At 36.8% G+C, this 20231-nt stretch overlaps 1 protein-coding gene across 1 annotated transcript in view; it reads right to left on the bottom strand.

Moving 5' to 3' along the window:
- Positions 1–20231, bottom strand: part of Mtus2 (microtubule associated scaffold protein 2) — a 438067-nt gene that overhangs the window by 193532 nt on the left and 224304 nt on the right. The window contains exon 4 of the mRNA XM_003477411.5: positions 18508–18669. Within this exon, the coding sequence (XP_003477459.2) occupies positions 18508–18669 (162 nt within the window). The remainder of the gene's footprint in view (positions 1–18507; positions 18670–20231) is intronic.

The following is a 20231-nucleotide window of genomic DNA, read 5'->3' as shown; positions in this document are numbered from 1 at the left end:
CAAAAGGTAAAGATACTCAGCTGTATGAGGCATACAGGACCCCAGCTACCTACAACCCTAACAGAGAAACACCCAGGCATATAATAATAAAAATCCCAGAAATTCAATACAAGAACAGAATATTAAAAGCTGTAAGAGACAAGAAACAGATCACTTACAAAGGAACACCCATCAGAATTACAGCAGATTTCTCTTCACAAACCATCAAATCACGAAGAGCATGGGGGGAAATAATTCAAGCTTTGAAAGATAATAATCTCCAGCCAAGATTGAGATATCCTGCACAACTGTCCCTGGAAATTGATGGAAAAACGAGGTGCTTCCAGGATAAAGAGGAACTGGGGGAATTTGCAACCACCAATTCAACTCTACAGAAAGTATTGCAGGATATTCTAAAAAAAGAAAAATACAAAGAACCCAGAAATAGTGGCAGGGAGGCCACAACGAATGGAGCAGAGAACAAAATGAAGAAGACAAACTGACAGCTACTGACAGAAAAAGAGCTCAACAGAAATGAGACAGAGAAGATTGGATGATAGGAACAGCTATTTTTGAGAAAATGACATCTTAATAGGTAATGCTGATTCAGTACCATCTTGTTTTGAAGTCTCATCTAGCTTTTGTTCTTCTGTCTCCAATGGTCTAACCAGGTTGTATCTTATTGGATTTTGTTATGTACGTTAGTATAAGCAAAAACCTTTTAAAGACAAGGAGATTATACAGAGACCATTGTTCATTTTCTGTTAGTCAATTCCAAATACTCTATAATGCTGTCATTCTCTTAAATGGTTTTACATTGTTTTGATATACTTAATGCTACAGTATATGAAGTTGTACTCAAGGACTTCAGGGAGGGAGTCAATATGGTAACTATTTTTAAGTCGGAAATATCTGGTGGTGAAACACTATTCTGCTTAAAAGGTTATGTTTTGATCTGCCCTGTTTCGCTGTTATGCCCTCTTTTTCTTTTTCTCAATCTCCACTCCATTATATACTTTTTTATTGTTATCCATTTAATTAAAGGGAAAAATATAGCAGGATATAATATAGTAACCCACTTTGACTTTCTATTTTCTCGATTTGAAGCCCTGTATTACTCTCACCATCTTGTTTTTGACTGAGGTTCCTCTATTCTGTTTTGCTGAATAGTATCAGGTTCGAAAGTTTAGGCATCAGCTGAGAAGATAATGAGATTCATTATAACGCCCATTCTCGTTGACTTCTATCTACTTTTGAAGACCTACAATATCTCCAATGTTTTGGTTTTGTCGGTTTTATCCTTTACGGTTTTGTTCAATAGTATTACAACTAACGATATAGGCAATTCTATTAGAAATAGCGGGAGGCATTAGGGTAACCATTGTTGATCACCTTGTATTATGTTTTTATATTATCTATTATATCCACCCTTTTGACTTGACCGATTCTGTTCTGTCATGTCACATTTGGTTTTACTCTCTTCCAAAAAAGCAATAAGAACAGTGGGAGCAATGAAACCCAAAATGTGTAATAGTCACTGTACAAAAGAGAGGAAAAGAAAATGCTCTAAACTATATAACTGCATGTATATTTAAATGTATAAGACAGAAAATGATATCACAGAGTTCTAATGGATCATTGAACAGAACTGTTTGCAGTATCATTGCTGGAATGTCCACTCTACAAACTTTAATTCTGTGACTTGAACAATTATTTCTAAGATGGCAATATGTAATCTATTAACTAGTGATTTCCTACTGCGCATTTTTTTTCTTCTGTAAATCTGTATAACTTGTACCCTTCACTGTTTTTTTTTTCTTTTCTTTTCTCCTTAAATAAAAATTAAAAAAAAATTAAAAAAAAAAAAAAAAAAAAAAAAAAAAAACATTTTGGAAGAATTTTGATAATACAGAAAGAACACAATTTAAAAATTAAAGATCTTTTCCCTATCACAAGTTTTCCTCCAACTGGACATCATGGTGACAATCGCTATTAACTACCTAAAAGGCATTTCCCTTTTTTTCTGTAAAATGAAAAAAGTACACGTTAGGGGCTGGGGGTTTAGCTCAGTGGCATAAGCACCTGCCTTGCAAGCAGGCAGTCGTGAGTTCGATCCCTGGTACCGATAAAAAGCAAAAAGACAAAAAAAAAAAAAAAAAAAAGATACTTCCATAACAAAGAGCAACTGAAGAAATTCATGTCTACCAAATCAACCCTAGAAAGAATAATGAAACATATTCTAGATAGGGATAAAAATGACCACAATTCCAGAATAACAGAAAAGAACCGCCAGGAAGGGCAAGCAATTAAACAAGGGGGGAAAGCAGGGAATGAACAACAAGAAAATAACATGACAAAGTTAAGAAAATACATGTCAGTTATAGCCATCAATGTAAATGGCCTTGATTCATCAATTAAAAAAAATAGATTGGCAGAATGGATGAAGAAATAGGAACCAACAATATGCTGTATATAAGAAACACACAACTAAAAATGAAACTAATAGACTAAAAGTCAAAGGATGGAAAATAGTCTTCCATGCAAATGGGAACCAGAAAAAAAGCAGGTAGCTATTCTGTTTGCGACAATGTGAACTTCAAACAGAAAAGAATCAAAAGTGGTGAAGAAGGTTACTACATACTGTTTAGGGGAAAAAATGAAGAGGAAGATATAACAATAATAAATATACATGCACCAAATACAGGAGCACCCTACTATATAAGACAAATACTAATGGACATGAAAAATCAAATCAGCATAACACAATTGTAACAGGGGACCTTCATATCCCACTGTTACAAAGAGACAGATTAACTAGATCAAAAGTCAGCAAAGAAATAACAGAACTAAATCAATCCTATGAACAAATGGACTTACTAGATGTTTACAGTGTTCCACCCATCAACATCAGGATACACATTCTTTTAATTGCACATGGGACATTCTCTAACTTAGACCATATATTAGGCCAAGAGAACATGCTTAATAAATGCCAAGGGATTGAAATTATACCATACATATTACCTGACTACAATGCTATGAAATTAGAAATTAATGGCAGAAGAAACTGTAAAAACTACACAAACACATGGAAAATAATGCTCTCCTGGACAACCAATGGGTGACTGATGAAACTTAAAAAGAAATTAAACAATATTTACAACTAAATGAAAATGTAGATACAACAATCCAGAACCTGTGGGATACAATGAAAGCTGTCCAACAAGAAAATATGTAGCAATGAAGTCTCATATCATCTCAAACAAGTACAAATAAATAACCTACTGATGCACCTCAAGCTTCTAGAAAAAGAAGAGCAAGTCAAGACCAGAGTTCATAGAAGGTAGGAAATTATGAAGATCAAAGAAGAAATTAACGCACTGGAGACCAAAAAAAAAAAAAATGCAAAGCATTAATGAATTGAAGTGTTGGTTCTTTGAAACAATAAACAAAATTGCTAAACCCCTAGCCAACCTTATAAAAAAAAAGAAAAAACACAAATTCATGCAATAAGGAATGAAAAGGATGAAATCAATACAGAGCCTGTGGAAATACAGAAGATCATCATCACCTTTGAAAATCTTTACTCAAAGAGGCTGGAAAACACAAAAGAAATGGGCAGATTCCTAAAAACATATGAATTAACAAAGGAGAATCAAGAAGATATAAAAATTTTGAATAACTCAGCATCAGTTATTGACACTGAAAATGTAATAAAAAACTTACCAACAAAGAAAAGCCCAGGTTCTGATGGATTCATGGCTGAATTCTACATGAAATTTAGCTAAGATTTAATACTAATACTCTTCAAACACTTTAATGAAGTGGAAAGGGAAGCAATGCTCTCTAACTTGTTCCTGCCAATGAGTATTACTCTGATACCAAAAACCAGAGAAAGACCTAACCAAAAAAGGAGAACTATAGGTCAATTTTTCTAATGAACATAGATGCAAAAATCCTCAGTAAAATACTCGCAAATACACTGCAGCACATCATCAAGATTATAAAAATCTGATCAAGTGAATTTCATCCCAGGAATGCAGGGATAGTTCAACATATGCAGATCAATAAATGTAATACACTACATCAACAGAGCCAAAGACAAAAATCCCATAATCATCTCAATAGATGCAGAAAAACCTTTTGATAAAATCTAACACTCATTCATGACTTAAAAACTACAGAAAATCAGAATAGATGGTCTCTACCTCACTTTGATAAAAGTCATCTATGATAAACCAATAGCCAACATATTACTAAATAGACAAAAACTGAAAGCTTTCACTTAAAATCAAGAACAAGACAAGGATGTCCACTACCACCATTCCTATTTAGTATAGTTCTGGAAACATTAGCTGGAATAATTATATAAGAGAGAGAAATATAAGGACAAGGATAGGAAAGGAAGAACATAAATTATCATTATTTGCAGATAACATGACTCTCTACATAGAGGACCCCCAAAACTCCATCAAAAGGCTACTAAATAAATTCGGCAGCATAGTCAAAGTACAAAGTCAACACTCAAAAATCAATAGCATTTTTTCTTGAGACAGGGTCTCACTATACAATTCAGGCTGGCCTTGAGCTCACTTTGTAGCCTAGTCTGGTCTCAAACTCACAACAATCCTCTTGTCTCAGCCTCCTGAATGCTGACATTATAGAGCTGTGCACTACACCTGGCCATCAATAGCACTTCTGTACACAAACAACAAACTTAGTGACAGAGAAATAATAAAAATTAAAGCTTTTATAATAGCATCCAAAAAAAGTGAAATAGGAATCAATCTAACAAAACTATAATAATCTAAAAAAGGACATTCAAAAAGATACCAGAAAATGGAAAGATATCTCTTGTTCTTGAATAGGAAGAATTAGCATAGTGAAAATGGTCATACTCCCAAAACTCTTATACAGATTTAATGCAATCCCAACCATTAACATACCTCAAAAATATAGAGAAAACATTCCTAAAATTCAATTAGAAACAAAAAAGACCTAAAATAGCAAAATCAACCCTGGGCAACAAAGGCAAGGCAGGAGGAACCACAATCCCTGACTTGAAATTATACTACAAAGCTACTGTGATAAAATCAGTATGGTTCTGGCTCAAAAACGGACAGGATCAATGGAACAGATTAGAAGATGCAGGCACAACTATAATGATACTAAGCCACTTCATCTTTCACTAAGGGGTTTAAATATGTTCACTGGAAGAGACAGCCTCTTTAATAAATGATTCTGGAAACATTGGCTTTCCACATGCCAAAGACTAAAACTAGACCCATACCTATTACCATGCACTAAATTAAAATCAAAGTGAATCAAAGATCTAAATATTAAAATAGAAACACAGAATCTAATGGAAGACAAGGTAGGTAGAAAACTTGAAGACACAAGGGTAGGCAAACTGCACTGAAGTACTTCAAAGAATCAACAACTGGGATCTCATCTTATTAAAAAGTTTCTGCACTTCAAAAGAAATCACCAACAGAGTGAAAAGAAAACCCACAGAATGAGAAGGAAATTCCAGTGACAAAAGACTTATCTAGAACATATCAAGAATTGAAAAACATCTGGACCCCAAATTCAAAGACCCAATTCAAAAATGAGCATCTGAGATGAACACACATTTCTTAGATAAAGAAATACAAATGGAAAGTAAATATATGAAGAAATGTTCAGAATCACTGGCCATTCAAGAAACGCACATTAAAACACTGAGATTCCATCTCATTCCAGAAAGAATGGCTGCCATCAAGAAATCAACCAATTAGAAATGTTGGTGGAGCTGTGGGGAAAAAGGAACCCCTGTCTACTGTTGGGGGGAGTGTAGATCGATACAACCACTGTGGAAATCAATGTTGAGATTCCTGAAAAAACTAGAATTGGAGGTCCCATTCAATCTAACTATTCCCCTTCTGGGTATTTTCCCAGAAGAATTGTAAACATCATGCCACAGTAATATATGTGCACCCATGTTTATAGCAGCACAATTTGTAATAGCTAAATCTTGGAAACAACCCAAATTTCCATCAACTGCAGAATGGATAAAAATTATGTGCTATTTTTATACAATGGAATATTACTCAGTTATAAAGGAGGATAAACTTGAGGCTTTTATAGGTAAATAGATACAACTTGAGCCCATACTTGTAAGTGAAATAAATCAAACTCACATGTGTAAATATTGTATGAGTTCAAGTTGCATATATGCCTTTTTTTAGTTTTTACTTTTTTATTTTAAAAATAAAAGGATAAAAATAATTCAGAATTTTAAAAAAATAGTAGAAAATTAACACTAGTTAATACATTGCAACATTTAAGTGAAAAAATGGTCAAAAATGTTTTTCTTTGATGAATTTACAGAGATTAGTAGTAATCTATCTTGTATATGTGTGTGTGTATGTGTATATATATATATATATATATATATATATATAATATTTTCACTTCTTTCTTTTCTCCTTTCTCCTATTCCAGTTGTTCTTTCCTTTTGACAACTTTCTTTCCCTTCCATTTCACAATATCTACTGTACATTTTGGATTTTATTACTCTTTCAGGTTTTTTTTACACTAGTGTAAAATTTATTTTCATTCCCAGTAATGCTAGCAGTCATTTGTCATACTATCACCAACAACGAAACAGATCCAAAGAGATTACCAGGTAACAGGTAACTAAAAACTCCATTGAAAGCTGGTAAAATGCCTTGACAAAAGGATACATAACTTAAGAATAAAGCATGTGAGCGAGGAAGCAGGAGTAACCAAAAATGAACTACAAAGAATATTCACAGATATATTAAAGGGAAACTTCCCAAGCCTAGGAAAAAGAAATGATATCCAGATAAATGAGGCATACAGAACTCCAGCCACCTACAACCAAAACAGATCTACAACCAGACATATAATAATCAAGATTCCAGAAATCCACCAAAATAACAGAATACTTACACATATAACAATCAAGATTCCAGAAATCCACCAAAAGAACAGAATACTAAAAGCAGCCAGGGAAAAGAAGCAGATTACCTGCAATGGGAAAATCATCAAAATAACAACAGACTTATCAACACAAACTCTCAAACTGAGAAGAGCCTGGGGAGAAATTATCCAAGCCCTGAAAGAAAATAATTTGCAACCAAGACTGATGTACCCAGAAAAACTCTCTCTTAAAATTAATGGAGAAATAAGATGTTTCCAAGACAAGGAGGAACTGTGGGAGTTCGTGGCCACCAAGCCAACACTACAGAGAGTGCTGAAGGACATTCCAGAGAGAGAGAGGAAAGGATACCAGGATTCCAGCAACAGTGGCAGAGAGGCCTCAATGAATGGGGGGTATACAGTGGAATGAGGGAGTAAAGTAGACAAATTATAGCAGTAAAGTGGAGTAGTAGACATGAGGCAGAGATGGTAAGCTATAATCCTTAATATAGATAACCTTGATACACTAAAATAAAAAAACAACAAGCAGAGTAGATTAGGAGACAGGCTCCATCGAGAAGCTCTGAATGGGAAATACACTCAACCCAAAGGAGGGTTAATAAAGTGAAAATCAAAGATGAGAAAGGAATGCTATATGTGACAGGAAACCAGAGAGAAATAGGGACAACTCATCCAGCAGCCGCAGATAGACTGGAAAGCTATGACACTCTTGGGCAGTGTAAAACTACACAGCTGGAAGGAAGGAAAACCTTGTGACTTTAGTAAGTAAAGGAGTACAGCTCAAGATCAGTCTAGGGGTACAAAGGTTCAGCAACACTCAGATAGACAACGGGCTTCCCCCTAATGTAAAACTAAAGGGGCTAGTGAGACCCAAAACATATAAAGCATCCTGAGAAGGGGAAAGGTGAAAAAGTAGCCTAAAAAAGAAAGGCAGAGGTCATTGTTAATAGTGTATCAGGATTCAAAAGTCACAGTAGTCTTATCTCTCTGTTTAGTTTAATTTTATTTTGGTCCAGTCTGTCCACTTATATCAGATTTGAGGGCACAGACATCTAAACCCAAAATAGCAGGTTATACCATGGTAACTATCCTTAATTTCTTATTAACTTAAACCGAAACCCGTATTTCTTACATTGTCTTACTATGACGTATCTTATTTGAATCTGGTTTGTTAGTCTGTGGTTTTGCCTTGACTGATTTTATTCGAATTTGGTATGCTTGATAGTATCAAGTCTAAGAGTAGAGGCAACTACTCTGAAGATGACAAGATGTAAAAAATATCCATACTGGTTTTGATTATTAACCGCTCTCCAGTCCGACAATGTTTTCAAAGTTGTGTTTTTATAAAAATAGCTATGTAATACTATGCTTAACTATACTAAGCCTGATGATGTGGACAAGTCTATTGAAAATAACAAGAGAAAGCATAGTAACTATGGTAGATCATCTAATATTGTGGTCTTATGTGTCCTTTTCATTGCATGTTTTTCTAGGAATTTGTTTTGCTGTCTTGTTTTGATTTGTTTTTCCCTATAATACATAAAGGATAGATATACATGTAGAGATTCACACATGGGAAGAATTTCTAAACTATTTACAGGAACCGATTATATAAAGCAAGATGTAATGAACAGATATGCCAAAGAAGACGATACACAAAGATACCCAGTGCTAATTCTGTAGCATTATGATATAAAATCTAGCAATACTATTATTCACTGTTCAAAGTGATATTAGTGTCTTAAGTTCGGTTTCAGCATACATAAAGATAAGGACAGCTACTACGAAGAGAATGAGAGACACTATGGTAGTCATTCGTGTCTTCCCCAATGTCAGGTCTTGAAGACCTAAAAAGCCTTTATCATCCTGTAATGATTTGATTAGTTCTATAATATGCAGTATGTATTCAATGTGTGCGAAGATGGGGACAACTATTTGGAAGAAAACTAGAGACAATAAGATAGACAGTGAAGATCTCCAGTGGACTTGCTTTGAAATCAGTATTTCTTTAAATTGTTTCTTTTTGAACTGTTTTGTTCTGTTTTGACATGTTTAATCATACCCTCTTTAAGATAAAAAACACGTGTGTGGGACTGATAACCATATTACTAAGTTTTTGTTGGATCATTGAGCAGTTGGTAGTGTCACTATTTGAATGTCACTTTACATACTTTAATTTTGTAACCTGAACAACTATTTCTAAGATGACAATATATAACTTATCAACTGGTGATTTTTTACTGTTTATTTTTCTGTAATTCTGTATTTGTTCCTACCGTTTTTTTTTTTTTTTTTTTTTTTGTCTTTTTTTGAGACGGGGTCTCGCTATGAAGTTCAGGCTGGCCTTGAGCTCACTTTGTAGCCTAGGCTGGTCTTGAACTCACAAGGATCCTCCCACCTCAGCCTCCCGAGTGCTGAGATTACAGGTGTGAGCCACCACACCTGGCTTCTACCCTTTTTTTTTTCTCTCCAGGTTTTTGTTTTGTTTCTTTCTCTTTAAATAAAAAAAAAAAAAAACTCTCACAAAATGAGTAAATCTTTTCTATTTTTTCTAGTTAGATATGAAAATTAACAATGTGTTTTACTATTGAATTTGAACATCTTTTCACTGTTCTACCCATTAATTACTCTGTCCTTTTAATGTGTGAAGGAGCCACTCATACTTTTTATGTATTTTTCAAATTATCTCTCCCCCCAATTTTCAGTTCTTTAAACTGTGCACATATTAACATTGTGTGATAGCATTTTCTATCCATTTATCATCCTTCTCAACTCTATGATGCCTTTCTTTTCATAAAATTTTAAATTTCTACATTGTCTGTCATTTAAGTTTCTGCTTTCATGTTCTGTTTAAAAAGGCTCTCCCTATTCCAAACTTTTAAACTGTTTTCTAATGGCTTTATTATCAGAGAAGTATTAAGTATATAGTTTAAATTATTCTTAATTATGTTGTTCAATGTAGTTTTTGAAAAATTCACAGAAGACTTACATTTTGTGCTAAGAAGTATGTTTTCTCTTTTGATAAATTGATAGGCTACTTTTCTTGACTGCATTTTTTACTTTGCCCTTGTAGCCAGGAAGCTCTGAGTCGAGTTTTGCCACCTTTTCCTCTTTTATTACTTGGCTTTTTAGCCTCTGCCTGCACTTTTCTTTGGTGTTTTCTGAAAACAACTCCAGATCTTTTCTGAAATTAGAAAATGAGCAAACAATAAAGAAATTAGAAAGTGATCAAACAATTAGAAATATGAGTAAAGATCAATAAAACCTATCACATTTAATTTAAATATTTTCAGGTCATTTTTTCTTACCTATCATACTGTGAATTTCTAGTCTGCTAGAATTAACCAGAATTCAGATAATGAATTATTGTCCTTTTGATCTGTCTCTAATTATTATACTACAAATCCATTTATCTTGAGTCCTTCAAAGGCAGAGGTTGTTTTAATTGCATCCAACTCACCTAAAGCCTTAAAGTAAGCACTCAAGATTTTGTTGAATGAGTGACCCAGAAGAAGAAGAAAACCCACTAGAAATCTAATTAAAGGAAAGAGCCAGAGTTTACCCTACAGTCGACCTATGCTAAATCTCTGACAGTACACAGCAGTCCTGAGCAGATGACACTGAGCCACTACAGTTTAAGATCATCATCATCATAAGCGCAAAATCCAGTTCCTCCAAGGGAAGGAGGCCAGGAATCACAGTTAGAGTGCTTCCAAGGCAGAATGTGGAGCTCAGAGGTAAAGTGTTTACCTAGCACTACATGAAAAAAAAAAAGTTTTCAACAAATGCTGTGTGATAGCTAAGTGATTAAAATAAACCAAACCTCACATTCCCAAAAAACCCAATTATTTTGGATTTAACTTCAATCTTAATTTCTGCAGCTTAGCCAGCTACAATACAGGACAAAATACAATGAAAGTACAATGAAATTCAAACCCACGAAATACACACAAAGCTAGAATTCTGTATTAAAATTTATCTTTTAACAACAATGATTTTGAAGTGCAAGGAGGCCTTCCATGTTACAGTCAGATTGGAAGTAGAGAAGTCCTGAATACCCTTAAAGTGAGCTTTCTGCTTTGTTTTTCTAACTCACTTCCTGCCCTAGTAACCCAGTTCCATTCTCCTGAGAGTTTAGGCAGCATGTGCGGCTCTCTGCTAAGGTGGGTTACAGAACAAACAAGGTCTCTCCCTCGTGGATTTTAGTCTCTTGATGATGGAGGATGATGGACAACACCTGCCAGCCCAGCCTCTCCTTGGGTTGGCAGGGTGGACTCTGATGGCGACAATGAAGGAGAGAGGATTCGGGGAGATCAAGATACGTTGGAGGCAGCCACCAGCTGTGGCTACCTGATGAGCTCTGTAATTTGCCACTGGGGAAGAAGCTGCCAACCTAGTCCCACAAGAGACTGGAGGGAGATGGGTGCTTAGTCCACCTAAGTCTGTACGAGCAGAAAAGGAAAAAGTCTCTCACTCTGGGGAAATGGGTTGGTTTCACTGTTTTATGTGTAACCACCTACATACAGGAAGTCCCAAGTACTTTATGAGCACTCAGAGTCACACATACCCCAAACCCTAAGGGGAGTTATGACCTTCCTTCATCCAACAGGTATCTGCTGAGGACCTCTGTTGCCAGACACCTTGCTGGTGTGAAGCAGTTAGGGCTGAAAGACAGGCAAGAATGCACGGATGAGGGGCCAAGAGATGCCAGACACGAAACTCCTCAGGCAACTAAGGGGAGGGTCCTGTAGATACGATACTCAGTTAGGGCTAAAGGAAAGACGGACGCTGATGAGAGGAAGAAATGGGGCTGTGTGGAAAGAATGGGGCCTCACTTAGTTCATTTAGGCTGCTATAAAAATACTTTACACTGCTTATTGTAAATAACAGAATTTGTTTCTTGGAGTTTTGGAAGCTGAGAAGTCCAAAAGCACGGGGTCAACACACTCCATGTCTCCTGAGGGCTTACTTCTCGCAGACGGCACCTTCTATGGGTCCTCGTGTGCCAGAAGAGAGGAATAAGTTCCCTGGAGACTCTTAACCCTAACCCTCTAATATCCTTGGTGAGTGCAACACCTCCCCAAACCCTCACCTCTTACTATTACACTTTGGGGGTAGGTTTCAACACAGGAATTTGGGGGACACACACACATTGAGACTGCAGTAAGACAGACCTGTGGGGTAAGGGCTGCTCCAAACAGAGGGCCCCAAGGCTTCAGTCACTGTGATGTTGGAGAACTCAGACCAGGCTTCCCCTCCGACCCTCACACTTATCCACAAACTCACCAGCAGCTCATCCACCTGTAAGTGCCACACACCATGACTCGATCACCTCCCCAGAGTCCCACCTATGTGCACATGAGACTGAAGGGACAGCTAGACATAAACCATGACAGTTCTCTGCACTTGAAATACCATATTTCCATTTAATTCCACCTCTACTAAAACAGCCACTCTCTACACATTTTATTATGCTTTTGTGTAAGACTTGAAACATCGACTGGAGAGGGTGGTCCAGTCAACTTCTGTAGCCCATTGCCTAACTTCAACAGTAAGTGATGCGTGGCCAACCTCATTTTCTCTTGTGTTACACACCCACTTTGCTCACTACTGGGTGTTTTCCCAGATAACACATTTGATAATGTGGATCTGAAGTGTTCCCCTAAAGTCCTTTTAACACAGGTTTGACCCCAAACTTGGTGCCTTTTGGAGGTGGTCAAAACTTAAACAAGTGGGGTCTGGTGAAAAGTATGCTGGTTACTGGGGATGTAACCCTGGAGGGAGGATAGTGGGACCCCCAGATCCTTTCCTCTTCCTCATTTTACACAGCTATGAGATGAGAAGGTTTGTTTGCTATATGCTCCTGCCACAGACCCCAAAGCAAGAAGAGCACTTCATCCTCTTTATTGGTGCCTCCAAAATTCCAAAATTGAGGCTAAATAAACTTCAGGTTTGTAATCTTACCACTCTGGGAAGATGAGGTAGAAGGATCGAAAGTTCTAGCACAGCCTGAAAAGTTCAATGATTTAGTGAGAACCTGTCTCACAGTAAAAGAGCAGAAGTTGGAGTCGGGTTAATTTCTAGAGTCAAAAGCTAACTACAAATTTCATATATGTGAATCACATGTCATTTCATTTATGTAATTTCATTTATGCTATTGTTGATTAAATTGGCTGGTTTTCTAAAATTTGACTTTTTAAAAATACTCCAAGTTAAAACTATTAACAGATTCCTTAATATCATCAAATAGCCAGTGTTTGCATTTTTCTAGTTAGGTTTGAAATTTTTTTGAAGTGTTTGTTTTAATTATGATCCAAAATTAAATCTATATTTTAGAACTGGTTGACTGGTCTGTTTTTGTTTTGCATTTTCTTTTTTCTTTCTTTTTTTTCTTTTTTTTTTTTTTTTTTTTTTTTTTTTTTGTTCGAGACAGGATCTCACAATGCAGTTTGGCTGGTCTAGAGCTCACTTTGTAGCCCAGCTGGTCTTGAACTTGCAACAATCCTCTGGCCTCAGCCTCCTGAGTGCTGGGATTACAGAAGTACACCACCATGACAGGTGTGGTTTTGGTAATTTATATGCTTCCACTTCATGTCCTTTAGTCCTCCCAAAGATATTTTTCCTTTTGTTTTTTGCAATTTTGTTGTTGCTATTGTTGATTAAATTCACTGGTTTTCCCATGTTTCTGAGTCTGATTTATTCTACAGTGTTACTTAACGAACTTCTCTGAATTCCTTGGCATTTCCAGTGAATTATTAAACTTAAAAACTAAATCAGATGCATTTTCCCTTTAAGACTAATTCACAGCTAATTTGTATGTATTTCCATCAGTGTAGTTCATGACATCTGGTGGTCTTTCAATTCATGATCATTGCCTTCAGCCACTGGCTCATTATAAGCCTCAAAAAGATGCTATAGTATTTTAATAATTCCTTCTTTATTGGATTATTTTTATAAAAAGGAACTCCCCTCTAATCAACTGTTTGGTTGAGGTGTAAATTGAAGTAGTTAAAATCTTTTATTTTTTATTTACCAGATTTCAAAATAATGAGGCTTTTCCTAGCATCCTCTGACAAGTCTTCTTTGTGTTTCATTATATAATCCAAGAATATACATATATTTAAGTTTTTTATTTTAAAGAGAATGAGTATTAATTCATTGCAGTTACTGTTACTGACACTCAAACTCTCTTTAAATTTTTTAAATTTTATTTTCTTTTTATCAAGAAAAGCTTGTTCAAAGTCTTTTTTGAGTCTTTTCAATGTAAACCTAATAGTCTGAATTTTTCTTGGCTTTTTGGGATGGCTAGTCATTCTGGGATCAATATTTCTGGTTCCTAGATTTGGAACCAGCTATTTCTTCAAGAAGCCACATTTTCCTTTAGGGGAGGAAAGTACTTAGCGGTCACAATCTGGATATAAGGAATGCCCACTACTATTGGTTTGGTCATTGTTGGTAACTTCCCTGTGGACAGAGCGAGGAATCATTTTTAAACAAATGTAATTAACAAATGATTTCATATGTCACATCAGATTTATCCTCTCCTTATTTGACAAATTTGGAATATAGGCAGATGTAGAACCATACTACTAATACCATCACCAAAAATATAATTACCGAAAACAGCTTACAATTTTGGTTGGAATTCTTTCTGAATCTAGTGTACACAGGAAGTCCTGGACTTACCAATGAGTTCTGTTCCAGAAGAACATCTGTAAGTTGGATTTGTTGTAACCCAACGAAGTGAGTCTTAGGCAGTACACCTGTGAAAGTTCACAACTCTAATTCACAGCCCACAGACTTACTATATTCTTCTCAGTGTATGCATCAAATTACTGTGTTTTCTGTGTGGCTATGCCACCAAGGGGCTATTCAGTTACTTTCATCTGTTTAATTTCACTTTTTAGTTTTTAGATATTAGCTTTCAAAATTTAATGTTAATGTATAGTTGTGTAAAATGTTACAGCATTTCCACATCAAAACTATAAAATGAAAGTGAACAAAAACTACCATTAGTCTCTTTCTCCTCTTCATTCTTTTTCAAGGACAATCATTTAAAAGAAATTCACAGATTCTTCTTCTATTGCTTTCTATTAACGTAAGTGCAGATACAATATAAAAAGTCTCTATTGTTTACATACACTGTATACTTTTTTCTCACCTTGCTTTTTATTAATTGATATGTCTTGCAAGTCATTTTCTAGTAGCAAACAAATATTTCTCCATTCACGCAACAACAGCTGAAAAGTATCTCAATCTGGCCCTCTTGGTAAAAACCTGCAGTGTGGGCTGGGAGGAGAACCAGAACTCTCGAGATCCGGCCATGGTGGGACTCAGGCAGCTTATTCACCTGCCCTCTTGATAAGCATCGTGGTGAGGGCCAGGAGAAGAACCAGAACTCCCGAGATCTAGCCATGGTAGGATTCAGGCAGTTTATTCACCCGCTCTCTTGGTAAGTGCCTATGGCGTGGACCTGGAGGAGAACCATTACCTGTGAGCCTACTGCCATGCGGGCTAAAAATCAAGCACCCTTCCCCTTCCCCCACCTCCCCTGTAGCTGCTGGGGATAGATGTCTCAGCATCTCTTGGGAGGATGACCACATGCAGTATTGCAAATATGGGGGATTTCCTTCTATCTTCTATTTGAAGGCAAAGGTTGTTTTCACTGTTTTCTTTTGTTATGTTTCTTTTGCTCTATTTAGTATTCTCAATTGGTTTTATAATGTTCTATTTTTGGTTTGATTTTGCTATACCCAACTGACTGGACAACTATTGTGAAACTAAAAAGATATACCGTAGTACATATTACTACTATCCCAGTATCCTACTGTGAAATCCTGTACCAATTTCACTGCATTGTCTCAATTGGCTTTGTTCTGTCTTGCATTTTTAGTACTTTCAAAATAAAATTAAAAAAAAAAATTTAAAAAGTATCTCAATCTATCCAGCAAATATCCTATTAACAGGCATTTAAGTAATTTTCAGTGTTTTGCTATTTTAAATAGTCTTCAATGAGTCACTTCATGCCCTGGAAATTTGACAGTCTACCTTCATAAGGGTGGATGTTCCAAGTCGAAGAACAAATGCACAGATAATGTTGTCAGCTATTGCCTAATTCCCATTCGCAGGAGTTGTATCACTTTACAGTCCTACCAAAAATGTGTGAGAATGCTTGTTCCTGGCAGCCTTACAAATACAGTATGCTGTTAAACTTCTAGATTTTAGTGTCTGATAGGTACAACATTTTAGCCAGAAAATTTATTTTATATTATATTATATTTTGTATTTTATATTTTGCTTATTAGGAGTAAGTTAAGATCTACTTACATTTCTGACCCTAAGAACTGCCTGTTGAAAATTCTACCCAGGTTTTCTGTAATAGTGGTGTAAAATATTCCAGAATCTGAAACATAAAACACTTCTCTGGTCCTGAGCACTTTGGGTGAGGGTTATTCAACTGGTATACTCATTTTTCTCTGTATCATTTTCCTCATTTAAAGTATGTCACAGAAAGAGTCTCAACTGGTGACATGATTTATTTGTACCTCTGGTATCAGGGTGTAAAGAGTGAGCCATGTATCATTATCAGTAACATCACCTGGAATTTTATTAGAAATTCAAATTTTCAGATCCCAATCCAAAAGCCCACTGACTCAGAAACTTAAGGGAAGTAGTCTGTTTTTTGAAAATCTCACAGATGACATTGATATCCACAGCGTGAAAGACACCAGTCTGTAGAATTGATTTGATAACTGTATTTTAACTGCCATAAGCTCGTCTAATTATTTGATAGTTAAAACAATGCCAAACTTAATATACTTAGTAATAAAGTGAACAAACTGAACCTGAATATTCAAAGACTCTGTGTGACATTCATTCACTCGTTGATTAATTCAACAATGAACAAATAGATGTGAAGTACCTGCTGTGAATCAGTTCCCATAGCAGGCAATGTCTTTGTTCTATCAAAAAGACATGGTCACTGCTCCCAGACCTCACTGTCCTCTAAGAAAGAATGAAACTAGACAAGCCAACTTAAGTCTTACCAAAGTGAATCATCAGGGTCTGCTAAGGTGAGGAGTGGGGCACTTCAGCTAGCCTTTGGTCAGAGAAGTAAAAATTGAATAAGATCAATGAGGTCCCATTCCTATGGGATTAGTGGGTTCATTTAAGGCTCTTTCCTGCACCCACTGTTTGGTGTAGCCAACACCAATTACAAAGCAAACATCAAAATGGATAGTTTAATAAATCACTCACACCCTGAAACCACTGGTACAAATAAGTCATATCACCAACTGAGACTCTTTCTATGACATACTTTGAATGAGGAAAATGGTATGTAGAAAAATGGGTACACAGGTTGAATAACCCTCACTCGAAGTGCTCAGGACCAGAGAAGTGTTTTATGTTTCAGATTTTTGAGTATTTACATATATATACATATGAATGTATGTATGTATATATGTATGTATGTATGTGTCTTGAAGACTCAAAGCTAAGTGCAAAATTCACTTACGTTTCATGTACCTTCATATACATGGCCTGGAGATAATTTTCAACAATATTTTCAATGTACCTGAGTTTGACTGTGACCCACCACATGAAGACAAGGTGTGGAATTTCCTACTTGTCATGTCAGCATTTAAAAAATGTCTGAGTTGGAGAAGTTGAGATGCTAGATTTCCAGATAAGGGAGGCTCAACTTGTAATGCCCCCTCATCTTCAAAATACTCATAAAATTCATGTATGCATAGATAGATAGATAGATAGATAGATAGATAGATAGATAGATAGATAGATATTGGTAGCAAAAATATGATGGAATAAATACCAACCTCAGTGAGCCATCTATAGTAGTCGGGACTGGGCATCGACTCTACCTTCCTGGTTGTGTGCTTTCCATATTCAGAGATGAAGCTAATGACAACATACCCAAAGCTCACTGTGGGCAGAGGTGGGAGGAAACCGCACAGCGGGACCCAGCCTAGGGTGGACCTCCTCTGCAGTGTATGTGGACCAGCACCTTTGCTGCTCTCATCTCTGCACGGCTGAGTTCCCTGTGTCCAGCCACTCGTGTCATGGGTAAGGAGAGGCATGGCCTGGGGATCTGAGGTGCAGACACGGATCTAGAGTACAAAGCGAGGCTCTGGAGTCAACTATGCTACAGGAGCAGCAGGTCCCTAGCGGGGTCACCCATTCAGCTTTGTAGGTACAAGCAGGGAGCCAGCAGGGGGCAGCAGTTCTCCCAACAGTTTTGGGATCACAGGCAAACTTCCAAAGGATTTCATGTGCTCCTGATTCTCTGAGCCTAGTGAGACTGCTTAAAATAGCTTGGTTCTTGCTTTTTGAAAGTGAAACTGTGATTCAAAGAGCAATGAGGCAGGAGGAGGATTGGGAGGCAGCTGTGAGACTTTAAACATATGCAAGTGCCATGAAAACAGTGGGATTATTAATTTTAAATGTCATTTAAAACTCTTCTATCATCTCATCTAAACAACAGATGCACATGGGGCTTTCAAAGGACTTTTTATTAATGAAGAAAGGTCTCTCCCCTGTGGAGTCTCACCAGGCAGAAAGTCTTACCAGCAGGTGTGGAAGTGGATTTGGGTGCCGGCAGTAGACTCCTACGGGGTGTTGTCACACTGGAAGATGCTGGCGAGGCCACCCGGCCGGCCCCCTTTGATGTGTCCTTAAAAGGCACAGCTGTCTTCAGAGCTGGCTGCTCTTCACTCCCAAAGGTTGAACCTGTGGGAGGCAGAGAGTGGGTGCGTTAAATATGATTTCATGAAAAATGGATGCCACCCCCGCCTTTGGCACTCGCCCATCAGTCCTCAGGCTTTAGAACTTGACCTCTTGCTGAGTGCCCTTGAAAAGTATTTCTTTCCAACGAGCTATGGAAAAGGACTCCCTTAGTTATTACGCAGAGTCCAGCACTCAAATCTACACTGAAGACAGAGCGGCCTGTCTCCTATGAAATTTTACACATGTGCACACCCACACTTTGTTTATGTGTAACTGTGATTATGACAAGCATCGACCAGATAATCCCCGGAGGATGAGCAGTTCTTTTGTTGAAATAGAATGTGAGTAACCCAGGAGAGGTGAACGTAAAAATTCAGTCAGCCCTTGGTATCAGTGGGGTATTGGTTCCAGATCCCACTGTGGATATCAAAATCTGCAGATGCTGAAGTTCCCTTAGGAAAAATGTCATGTATTTCCAAAGTCGAGGCACATTCTCTGCTTTAAATCATCTCTAAATGACTTAGTGCAATGCAAATTCTATGTTAATAGTTACTACACTGTATTGTATAGGGAACAGTGACAAGAAACAAGTTTGTATGTCTGTGCACTTTCAGCACAGAGGCAATGTTTTCTTCTTGCTTTATTGTGGGGTCAGGGGATTAAACTCAGGTCCCTACTCATGCTTTGCAAATGCTGCACCATGGAACAATACTCGCAACTTTTGTGTAACTTTGATCTATAACTAGTTGACTTGAGAAATGTGACAGCATGAACCCAGAGCACTTACTTTACACATGTCCCATGAGCCTGGGATGCTGTTCTGACATCCTAGAAATCTAGTTCAATTCCTTCCAGGACAGGAGGCTTGGGATGAAGGTAGGGAGCATGAGACACAGAATCTTTTGAAACTCACAAATACTTTTGTTTGAGAAGTGGGGGCTTCTACAAACTGGGAGGACCCTGCTCTAAAGCTTCAATAAATTCATGGCCAGAAGGCGCATATGGATAATTGCAATTTTCCACTCAAAATAGAAGCCATTTTTTTTTGATCTATGGGATAGTGCCTTACAATCAATTGCTCTGACATTCTGAAGGTAGGGTGTATTGAGACACATGTCTTTCTTGTGTCAGATTTAAACATGGAAACCTGTTGTGACCCAAACTTTTCTTCTAGATATTTGTGATTTATATATCTCAAACTTTTAAAGATGACACTACCACCTATCTATCTGGTGTTGAAAGAAAAATCTTTCATATACAAGTGTATCTTTGTGTACACTTGTGAGACCTAATACAAAAATTTAGAGGGTCCAAACATGCTGCATTGCCACCTAGTTAAAACGAACCTGTCCAGTTGTAGGATCATGACCATCAACCATAAATAATAAGCAATGGCAGCCGTGAGAGACGAAAGATTGGACAAGAGGGCATTAGAGTGAAGACTGAATTTTTTGTGTTCATCATTTTAAAAGGATGGTCACAATATTCTACTGAAACATAACCAGCATTAAAATAGTAGTATTAAAATAGTAGTAAATGCTATGCAGTGTTCACTACAACCAGGG

This window comes from Cavia porcellus, unplaced genomic scaffold (assembly GCF_034190915.1).
Source record: "Cavia porcellus strain 051 isolate PalLab524CR breed Dunkin Hartley unplaced genomic scaffold, mCavPor4.1 scaffold_21, whole genome shotgun sequence".
Classification (NCBI taxonomy): domain Eukaryota; kingdom Metazoa; phylum Chordata; class Mammalia; order Rodentia; family Caviidae; genus Cavia; species Cavia porcellus.
Note: the sequence above shows the minus strand (reverse complement) of the source record. Positions and strands in the feature narration are given on the sequence as shown.